The following is an 11,519-nucleotide window of genomic DNA, read 5'->3' as shown; positions in this document are numbered from 1 at the left end:
CAATAGGGTTTCTAGCACTACGTGCTCGAACCCCTAATAATAATAATAATCAGAACAATTACAATAGGGTTTCTAGCACTACGTGCTCGAACCCCTAATAATAATAATAATAATCAGAACAATTACAATAGGGATTCTAGCACTACGTGCTCGAACCCCTAATTACAATAGGGTTTCTAGCACTACGTGCTCGAACCCCTAATAATCAGAACAATTACAATAGGGTTTCTAGCACTACGTGCTTGAACCCCTAATAATAATCAGAACAATTACAATAGGGTTTCTAGCACTACGTGCTCGAACCCTTAATAATAAGATTACGAAGAACAGTAAGTTGGCTTTTCCAAGCCAACTTAATAACTAGAAAAGGTAAAGTTCGTGAACGAACTTTAAGTTGGCTTGGAAAAGAACGCTAATAACGTTAAAAATTTAAAATGGTTGCTAAGCTGTTTCTGTCTGAAGAGTGTGAAGAGTCATTGATATGCTGTTAACCTGTGGCTAAACGCTAAATGCTAAAAATGCTGAAATCTAAAAACTTTTCTTGAAACGCTGAAATCTAAAAACGTTTGGTAAAACGCTGAAATCTAAAAACATTTGTTCAAATGATGAAATCGTAAAACTTTTGGTTAAGCTTTTGATTGCTAATGTGTTGCTAGGCGGTTGCTATCATTTCTGAAGTGGTTGCTAAGCTGTTGCTAGGCAGTTGATAATATTTTCCAGGTGGTTGCTAAGCTGTTCCTAACTGTTTGCTAGGCAGTTGCTAACATAAACCAGGTGGTTGCTAAAGTGTTGCTAGGTGGTTGCTAGGGTGTTGCTAGGTTGTTGCTAAGGTGTTCCTATGGTATCCGGGGTGGTTGCTAAGATGTTGCTAGGTGGTTGCTAACCTGTTGCTAGGTGGTTGCTAAGGTGTTGCTATGGTATCTGGGGTGGTTGCTAAGGTGTTGCTAGGTGGTTGCTAGGTGGTTGCTAGGGTGTTGTTAGGTGGTTGCTAAGGTGTTGCTACAGTATCTGGGGTAGTTGCTAAGGTGTTGCTAGGTGGTTGCTAGGTGGTTGCTAAGGTGTTGCTATGGTATCCGGGGTGGTTGCTAAGGTGTTGCTAGGTGGTTGCTAGGTGGTTGCTAGGGTGTTGCTATGATATCCGGGAGGTTGCTTAGGTGTTGCTAGGTGGTTGCTAAGGTGTTGCTATGGTATCTGGGGTGGTTGCTAAGGTGTTGCTAGGTGGTTGCTAAGGTGTTGCTAGGCGGTTGCTAAGGTGTTTCTAAAGTGGTTGCTAAGTGGTTGCTAGGCAGTTGCTAACATTTTCCATGTGGTTGCTAAGTGGTTGCTTAGTGGTTGCTAGGCAGTTTATGTCATTTCTAAAGTGGTTGCTAGGCAGTTGGTAACATATTCCACGTGGTTACTTAGTGGTTGCTAGGCAGTTGCTGTCATTTCTAAAGTGGTTGCAAGCTGTTTCTAAACAGTTGCTAACGTTTTCCAGGTGGTTGCTAAGCGGTTGCTATGTAGTTGCTATCATTTTTAAAGTGGTTGCTAAGTGGTTGCTAGGCAGTTGCTATCATTTCTAGAGTGGTTGCTATGCAGTTGATAACGTTTTCCAGTTGGTTGCTAAGTGGTTGCTAGGCAGTTGCTAACGTTTTCCTAGTGGTTGTTAAGGTGTTGCTAAGTGGTTGCTAGGTAGTTGCTATCATTTCTAAAGTGGTTGTTAAGGTGTTGCTAAGTGGTTGCTAGGCAGTTGCTATCGTTTCTAAAGTGGTTGCTAAGTGGTTGCTAGGCAGTTGCTAACGTTTTCCTAGTGGTTGTTAAGGTGTTGCTAAGTGGTTGCTAGGCAGTTGCTATCGTTTCTAAAGTGGTTGTTAAGGTGTTGCTAAGTGGTTGCTAGGCAGTTGCTATCGTTTCTAAAGTGGTTGCTAAGCTGTTGCTAGGCAGTTCCTAACGTTTTCCTGGTGGTTGCTAAGGTGTTGCTAACTGGTTGCTAGGCAGTTGCTATAATTTCTAAAGTGGTTGCTAAGTGGTTGCTAGGAAGTTGCTAATGTATTCCTGGTGGTTACTAAGTGGTTGCTAGGCAGTTGCTAACGTTTTCCAGGTGGTTGCTAAGGTGGTTGCTAAGCAGTTAATAGGTGGTTGCTAAACCCTGGCAGGGGTGCCGGGGTGTCCAAACTTTTGACTGATAGCTGCTCCATACAGCAGCTCCTCCATACACTCACAGTACTGGAGGAGCAGGGGAGAGAAGGGGTTCCGTGCGCAGAGCTGCTTGTGTGCAAGATGGAATTCTGGGCCCCACATTCATTTCTATGGGGAAACTTCGTACGACATTTGTACGAAAACCGTACAACGTATCATTTTATTAATTTAAAGATCTCGACAAGATCTATAAGCCCTCCGAATTTGGTCTTCGTATCTCAAAAATTGTGCCGTACACGGCTATTCAAAATTCTCCTAGTTCATTGTCTATGGGAAAAAAGGCGCACGTTTACGAAGTTTTTACGAAAACCATACGATATATCGCTTCAAAAAGCATAAGCAACCTAATCGGGTATAGGTCCTACGATACTGTAAAATTTTGTCATTCTACGTCAAAAGCTGTAGGAGGAGTAGTCGATTAAATTTCGCGAATAGAATAATAAGTAGAACTAGAAAAGGTAAAGTTCTTGAACGAACTTTAAGTTGGCTTGGAAAAGAACACTAATAACGTTAAAAAGTTAAAATAGTTGCTAAGCTTTTTCCGTCTGAAGAGTATGAAGAGTCATTGATATGCTGTTAACTTTTGGCTAAACGCTAAATGCCAAAAACGCTGAAATCTAAAAAACGTTTGGTTAAACGCTGAAATCTAAAAACATTTGGTTAAACGCTGAAATCTAAAAACGTTTGATTAAACGCTGAAATCTAAAAACGTTTGGTTAAACGCTGAAATCTAAAAATGCTTGTTTAAATGCTGAAATCGTAAAACTTTTGGTTAAACTTTTGATTGCTAATGTGTTGCTAGGCGGTTGCTAATGTTTTCCAGGTGGTTGCTAAGCTGTTGCTAACTGGTTGCTTGGCAATTGCTAACATATACCAGGTGGTTGCTAGGTGGTTGCTAGGGTGTTGCTAGGTTGTTGCTAAGGTGTTGCTATGGTATCCGGGGTGGTTGCTAAGCTGTTGCTAGGTGGTTGCTAAGGTGTTGCTATGGTATCTGGGGTGGTTGCTAAGCTGTTGCTAGGTGGTTGCTAGGGTGTTGCTAGGTGGTTGCTAGGTGGTTGCTAAGGTGTTGCTATGCGGTTGCTAAGGTGTTGCTATGGTATCCAGGGTGGTTGCTAAGGTGTTGCTAGGTGGTTGCTAGGTGGTTGCTAAGGTGTTGCTATGCGGTTGCTAAGGTGTTGCTATGGTACCTGGGGTGGTTGCTAAGGTGTTGCTAGGTGGTTGCTAGGGTGTTGCTATGGTATCCAGGGTGGCTGCTAAGGTGTTGCTAGGTGGTTGCTAAGGTGTTGCTAGGTGGTTGCTAAGGTGTTGCTATGGTATCTGGGGTGGTTGCTAAGGTGTTGCTAGGTGGTTGCTATGTGGTTGCTAAGGTGTTGCTATGCGGTTGCTAAGGTGTTTCTAAAGTGGTTGCTAGGCAGTTGCTAACGTTTTCCATGTGGTTGCTAAGTGGTTGATAAGTGGTTGCTAGGCAGTTTCTATCATTTCTAAAGTGGTTGCTAGGCAGTTGCTAACATATTCCACGTGGTTACTAAGTGGTTGCTAGGCAGTTGCTGTCATTTCTAAAGTGGTTGCAAGCTGTTTCTAAACAGTTGCTAACGTTTTCCAGGTGGTTGCTAAGTGGTTGCTAGGTAGTTACTATCATTTTTAAAGTGGTTGCTAAGTGGTTGCTAGGCAGTTGCTATCATTTCTAGAGTGGTTGCTATGCAGTTGATAACGTTTTCCAGTTGGTTGCTAAGTGGTTGCTAGGCAGCTGCTAACGTTTTCCTAGTGGTTGTTAAGGTGTTGCTAAGTGGTTGCTAGGTAGTTGCTATCATTTCTAAAGTGGTTGCTAAGTGGTTGCTAGGCAGTTGCTTTCATTTCTAAAGTGGTTGCTAAGCTGTTGCTAGGCAGTTTCTAACGTTTTCCTGGTGGTTGCTAAGGTGTTGCTAACTGGTTGCTAGGCAGTTGCTAACGTTTTCCAGGTGGTTGCTAAGGTGTTGCTAGGCAGTTGCTAACATTTTCCAGGTGGTTGCTAAGATGTTGCTAACTTGTTGCTAGGCAGTTGCTATCATTTCTAAAGTGGTTGCTAAGTGGTTGCTATGCAGTTGCTAACGATTTCCATGTGATTGCTAAGGTGTTGCTAACTGGTTGCTAGGCAGTTGCTATAATTTCTAAAGTGGTTGCTAAGTGGTTGTTAGGCAGTTGCTAACGTTTTCCATGTGGTTGCTAAGTGGTTACTAACTGGTTGCTAGGCAGTTGCTATCATTTCCAAAGTGGTTGCTAAGTGGTTGCTAGGCAGTTGCTAACGTATTGCATGTGGTTACTAAGTGGTTGCTAGGCAGTTGCTGTCATTTCTAAAGTGGTTGCTAAGCTGTTGCTAGGCAGTTGCTAACATTTTCCAGGTGGTTGCTAAGGTGTTGCTAACTGGTTGCTAGGCAGTTGCTATCATTTCTAAAATGATTGCTAAGTGGTTGCTAGGCAGTTGCTAACGTTTTCCATGTGGTTGCTAAGGTGTTGCTAACTGGTTGCTAGGCAATTGCTATCATTTCTAAAGTGGTTGCTAAGTGGTTGCTGGGCAGTTGCTAACGTTTTCTATGTGGTTGCTAAGTGGTTGCTAACTGGTTGCTAGGCAGTTGCTATCATTTCTAAAGTGGTTGCTAAGTGGTTGCTAGGCAGTTGCTAACGTTTTCCATGTGGTTGCTAAGGTGTTGCTAACTGGTTGCTAGGCAATTGCTATCATTTCTAAAGTGGTTGCTAAGTGGTTGCTGGGCAGTTGCTAACATTTTCTATGTGGTTGCTAAGTGGTTGCTAACTGGTTGCTAGGCAGTTGCTATCATTTCTAAAGTGGTTGCTAAGTGGTTGCTAGGCAGTTGCTAAAGTTTTCCATGTGGTTGCTAAGTGGTTGTTAGGCAGTTGCTATCATTTCTGAAGTGGTTGCTAAGTGGTTGCTAGGCAGTTGCTAATGTATTCCACGTGGTTACTAGGCAGTTGCTATCATTTCTGAAGTGGTTGCTAAGTGGTTGCTAGGCAGTTGCTAACGTTTTCCATGTGGTTGCTAATGTGTTGCTAACTGGTTGCTAGGCAGTTGCTATCATTTCTAAAGTGGTTGCTTAGTGGTTCCTAGGCAGTTGCTAACGTTTTCCAGGTGGTTGCTAAGGTGTTGCTAACTGGTTGCTAGGCAGTTGCTATCATTTCTAAAGTGGTTGCTAAGTGGTTGCTAGGCAGTTGCTAACGTTTTCCAGGTGGTTGCTAAGGTGTTGCTAAGTGGTTGCTAGGCAGTTGCTAACGATGAGCAGGTTTCTGAGGAGGAAGATGATGTGGATTATCGACTGGAAGACACAGACACGTGATCAGTCTGATGAGGAGGACATCAGTGCTAAAGCTGCTCCCGTTCCTGCTTCCTTTCGTGACAAAAAGCCCAGAATCATCCTGGACTATAACAAAAACAAAGGAGCAGTGGACACCATGGACAAGCTGACTGCCACCTACACTTGCTAGCCAATAACGAGAAGAGGGTCAATGTTTGTATTTTACAACATCCTTGATGTGTCTGCACACAATGCATTCAACATCAGCCACAACAGCCACAACCCCAGAGTGACCATCTGATTCAAAAATAAAGAAATTTCAGGTCTGCCCTAGCAATAAGGACAGAAAGACAAATACATTGTGCTTCACCTGCAAAAAATACTTCTGCAAAGAACACACAAAAAGTTTCACTTTTTGCCACACATGCCTCTAACAATACTAACGCACCTAAAAACTAGAACTTGATTTCTGTTGGTTTGATTTGCTTGATTGGTTGTTTGTTTGACCTTGAAAATTTCCATTTTATTATTATTATTATTATCTATAAAAAACATTTCTGTTCTTTGCCTTTTTCTTAAAGTATTTTATATATTGGTTAAAATTGACCTGTAACACCATAGATGTTACTAGAGTTAATATTATAAAACATATACATGTATTTATTTTTTACATTTAAGAAATGTGTTCTAAAACCCTTCAGTAATAGTCAGGGAATATATCAACCTTTTTTAAAGTTTTATTATTCTCTTGAGGTTCATTTGGCAATATTTTTATATTGAAAATCAGGGGTATGCTCTCAAATGAAGGGCCCAGGGGGCCCCAAAAAAATTTTTTAAAATCAAACCTTTCATGGATGATCAACCCTAACAAGGTAACTAAGAGGTGATAAACAAATTGGATCATAAATAATTGTTTTTAGGGTATCTTAGGGCTGATTTAAGACATGGGTCAAAACCGACCCGTTAACATAAGCAATAGTAACACTAGAGGAAGGTTAAAAGCCCATGCGGTGAACTCGCTGTTTTGTCGCCTCCTAAAGGAACTTCCACACGCTGCAATAATGTCTTCTTTTCATCTCCCATGATGCACTGCGTTTTAACGGCTTCAGTCATTCAAGTAGTGCAGTCGGTGTGTGTGTAGCTACGCGATCACTTGGAGCTCCGGATCCGGATCCGTGTCCTGGACTGGACTGGACTGGACCCGACCCGTGTTAAACTCGAATTTCCACTCCATGTTTCGCACACTGCTGGACTGAAGAGAAGCAATCGACTTACTCACAGATATATGACAGACTCACAGAGACAAACCGCCGACATTAAGCAGCACCAGAACTTGGATGGAATTTGACTCAGGGCGGAACGAACTGGGAGCGATGGGGGAACCTTTGCAGCCGGCGACGCCGAGCCGCCACGAGAAAAGCCTCGGACTATTAACCACCAAGTTTGTTACCCTGCTGCAGGAGGCGAAGGATGGAGTGCTGGACCTCAAAGCCGTAAGCATGACATATTGTCCGTGTCTCAAATGGTTCCGTGCTCCTTGTGTAGGGCGCTGCACAGCTCATAATATATCGGCTTCTCTGGGGAAAGTAGTGCATCGTATCTTTAAAAAATGGGCTTACCATTCCCTCATAGACCTCATTATTGATTGCCAAACCTTCCGTTACTTGTTAGTACACTAGTTAAGAAGGGAACACGGGGGTGCTTGAGATCGGACCCCAGTTAGCACGTTGTTGGTTAGCGTTAGCTAGCTAGCTCATCGTGTGCATTTACCGTGGAAACTTTTGTAATGCTTTTACAGCTTGTCTTACTCCTCTTCCCTGCTCAGAATCGTGGAGTTTTTGTTTCAGTTGTGAATCTTTTAATAAAGTTGTTCGAAAGTTAGTCTCGGCCTGTTTGACGGCACTTGGAGAGAATGAAAACAGCCAGTTAGTTGCGCGCCTCAGCATTGCAGAGCTGACTATGTGTCATGAGTTGCCGTATGTTGCCTTTATTAGTTATCTAGTTAATTAGCCATAGTGAGATTATTATTATTATTATTATTATTATTATTATTATTATTATTATTATTATTATTATTATTATTATTATTGTTATGTGGTGGAACTGGGGGTTACTGATCCTGTACTGCGGTCAAGCCAGCCTCCACTTCCACATACTTGGTCAAAGTAGCCGCCGCGTTGGGGCATTGGGACAACAGGACATTATGATGTCATTTCAAAATAAAGGCCCGTCAAATTATAACAATTGTTATTTTAATCTAGGTTTAGACCTGTATTATAAGGAATATGATATCGCAGATCAATTTCACGTAGTCCTGTAGTACACCATTTGTATATGTCACTCACTTAATAACGGGACAATATACAGACAATATAAAGGCCCATTCAATTATAACTATTTTGACTTAATATTTAGACTGTTATTAAAGACAATCCACCTGTTAATATGAAGGCTTTTTGGAATGTAATAATTGTTATACTTTAAATGATCTTTATTTTACATTTACACATCATATTGTCCTATTTTTAAGTGTGTGACTCAAAGTGCTGTACTATCAGGACTGGGTAGAACTTATCTTAGTTAGCAGATGGATTCCTTTTAAAAAGTTTAAATTCAGAGTAAAATATTATTTTTGTTATAATTTAAAGGGCCTTTATTTTGAATTTACACATCGTATTGTCCTGTTAAGTGAGTGCCGCACACACACATGCGCTATACTATCAGGACTAGGTGCCAATGATCTGTGATAATAGGGCTGCAGCTATCGATTATTTTTGTAATAGAGTACTCTACTACAAATTTATGTGATTAATCGAGTAATCGGATAAAACGTTTTTGCTTGGTTAAAGAGCAATTAATAAGACACAAGGGAAAACAAGACATTTCACTTAATAATGAATGACCAATTGGTTTCCTTGTTTAGATAAGTAATATTTTAAAATTCACAACATACTTTTTCCAAGGTACATATACAAATACTTAAAACACAATAAAGAAATAAATACCACAAGTAAAAAAATACATTTAATTACATTACTTTTAAATTTGGATTTATTGTAAGTATCAAATATAGGGTATTAATCAATAAAAACGGCATAAACATTGGCTTTGTGTTGTGCATCTTAGCTTCTGAACAGCAGAGATGTTGTTAGTTCTGCCAATAAGGGAGAAGTGTGCTGCATTCTTTTACCACCAAGCCGGTTCTCCCAAATATATCAGGACCTGTGGAATAATTGTGACGACAGAAGTATTAAAAAGGCCGTGTCTCCATTGTAATAAACTAACCACACAAATTAGACAACATTCCTAATAATCCACACTCCACAGGGCTGCCGTTATATTAAGATACATTAATGTTAATATCATTGATTTTATTCCTTTAAAATCGCTGTATTCCCTCACCGCTTCCATATTCCTGCTGCTCAACTTAAACCTCCCCCTCCTTCTTCCTGGGCGAGGGAGCTGAGTGCGTTATTTCACAATAAATATTGCGAAAATACCGCATTCAGAGACCGAGTCTTATTTTTCATGTTTAACTTTTATAATAGGATAGAGTTCAGATTGTTAAGGCTCTAATTGTTCTATTATTTTGTACATTCCTGTATTTGTTTATTATTTATTTTTTTGTTGCACATTGCTGTTTTAATATTGCACACTGCTGCTACCAAAAAAAAGCCAATAGATTGCATTACATATATATCTTAATTAATTTATTTAAATTTGACCTTTAGTGCCTAATGTGGTGTATTACAGATCACTTTGCATCACTTATATCAAGCCCACCTTTTGAAATAAGCTATTGTTAATTTGATGAATCAAACCAATGACTGACCATAGACTAATCTAAAACTGGCATAGGCCTCTCTGCTGTAAAAAAAAGAAAAAAGAAAATCGAGAATCGAATGGAATCGTGACCCTAAAATCGGAAATAATATCGAACAAAATATATATATATATATATATATTAAATATCTTTTTGATATTACCTTATGGGATGAAAACATATCAAAATATATATCGTATATCGCAATTCAGAAAAAAAATATTGAGATATAGGTTTTGATCCATATCGCCCACTCCTAGCGTAAACACGGTAGGTAACCGCAGGGTTCGTACAGTCATGAAAACCTGGAAAAGTCATGAAATTTCAAAACAGCAAATCCAACCGGAGCTTCAGCTGCTGCACTGTAACTCTAATTCACTCAGTGAGAGAAACTTGCTGATTTAGTGCTCTCCGGCTTCATTCAGACTAATAAAAGGCAGATACGCGAGGACCTGAACTGCAGAAATGTGACTTTGTACACAGGAGAAGGAGCACGGGCTAGCTAGCGTTAGCTACTTAAACACCAGACTGATGCTGCTGCTCTCATTCCGGCCCTGGTATTTACCCCCGGGAAAAGCCCGGTTACCCTGCAGCGCTAAAGCAACGAAATCTCGCTGTTCCTTTAAACTGTGATTCAACAGACTGTCCAGATTTAACTTCTTAAAACCCACCGAGGAGACATGAGCGCCCGCCCCTGCCTGTAGGACTGAGAGTAAAAGAGATGAGAGGTGTGTGTGTGTGAATGAGGGGGTTATGCTTATTCAGTGTAGGTCGGTTTATATACATATATATCTTCAATTAATCTCTCCACATTTTCCATTAAAAATAAATGTTGAAATTAGAAGGAAAATGACTAGCTCCGTTTTAGTTTCTGAAAGAACAACATAGCCCGAGAGCAAAAACACATTTTAAGTAGGATACAGGCCTACTATAATCAGTTTTATTGTTCATGTCTGCACTGATATTTTAAAGACTGTACGGTCATGAAAATTTGAAAAGTGTATGAACCCTGTAACAGCTTCAGACAGTCTGTCCAAAGCTGTGCACCTCACTTCCACACAGTTTTGCGCAAATATTTCCAGCTGAATTCATGCTTTTAATCCCAGAAACACGCTATTATTTACCTTTTAAAAGGCCATGTAAATGCTTAATTATTGTTGTTTTGCTGTTTTCCTCCAGTTTTGAGTGCTTAGCTGACTCTAAAATGCTGACTCAGCTCTTGGTCTGTCCAGATCTCTGTCCTGAGACAGCGTGCTGGTGGGGGTGGGGCTGGTGATGTCACTGATCCTGCGTTGTGTAATATTGGGGATATATATTGCAGACAACTAAAACAATGCGATGTAAAAAAAAATCCAATATCATGCAGCCCTAGTCTAAACCTAATGTAAAGCAACATCTATCCATCGTCAATACCCACTTTGTCCGGAGGGCTGGGGTGAAATGAAGCTGGAGCCTATCCCAGCCGGCATCGGGCGGAGGGCAGAGTACACCCTGGACAGGCCACTAATGTCAAGTAAAAATGTATATCATGGATATTTTTCAAGAATCTGTCTTTTTTAAGGTATATCACGGTATTATTTAATTTAATTTATTTTTTTGCATGACTGGGCTTTAATATAGGTTTGTGAGTTAATGTACTGTTAGAAGTACGTATAATATAAAAAATAAATGAATGAATAAATCAGACTTCATTAGCTGCAAAACACCTGAAAAAAGTGAATAGACCAAAAGAGATATGCCAACAACTTTAACACTGCTTCCTTTACAAAACTAAATATTTAAAATTGTTCCATAAACACTATAAATAGGCCTGTCGTGATACTTAAGTTACCGACTTATTGTATGATAATTATTTTTAACCGCTATCATTTTTGCCGACGTCGATAACAGCCATCGGGTCTCCGCGCGAGTTTGTTTACATTAGAACGTTAGATTTCTAGTGCTGCTCCTCACCGGCTCTCTGGCTAAGGCTAAGTCGAATCTGTCAGACAGCGACATCTATCGGTTAATGAGTGTACTCACACAGAGCTGCACCAGTAACGGTGCCTCCACACACACACGCGCACGTACACAGTGGAGAGTGTGTGGAGATGTTAGCTGGCAAACGTATTTGAATGTCTGACAGTTACATTTAAAAAATACTTTTATAGCAAGAGCTATGGCTGAACCATCTGTGCCTTTGACCATATGGACACGTGTATTTTTGAGCTAATGTGTGTTTTACAGAATATGCC

At 40.4% G+C, this 11,519-nt stretch overlaps 1 protein-coding gene across 4 annotated transcripts in view; it reads left to right on the top strand.

Moving 5' to 3' along the window:
* Positions 1–6,554: 6,554 nt before the first annotated feature.
* The window catches only part of e2f4 (E2F transcription factor 4), a 106,228-nt gene continuing 101,263 nt past the window's right edge, over positions 6,555–11,519 (top strand). For 3 of the 4 annotated variants that reach the window (XM_049484528.1, XM_049484527.1, XM_049484530.1), the window contains exon 1: positions 6,556–6,955. In XM_049484528.1, coding sequence (XP_049340485.1) covers positions 6,800–6,955 — 156 coding nt within the window. In that variant the 5' untranslated portion in view covers positions 6,556–6,799. Of the gene's footprint in view, positions 6,956–11,519 lie in introns of all 4 variants that reach the window. The other variant, XM_049484529.1, reaches the window with a different exon arrangement.

The sequence above is a fragment of the Astyanax mexicanus genome, chromosome 10 (genome assembly GCF_023375975.1).
Source record: "Astyanax mexicanus isolate ESR-SI-001 chromosome 10, AstMex3_surface, whole genome shotgun sequence".
In the NCBI taxonomy this organism is placed as follows: Eukaryota; Metazoa; Chordata; class Actinopteri; order Characiformes; family Acestrorhamphidae; genus Astyanax; species Astyanax mexicanus.
The sequence above is the reverse complement of the archived record's forward strand: the minus strand, read 5'-3'. Positions and strand labels throughout refer to the sequence as shown.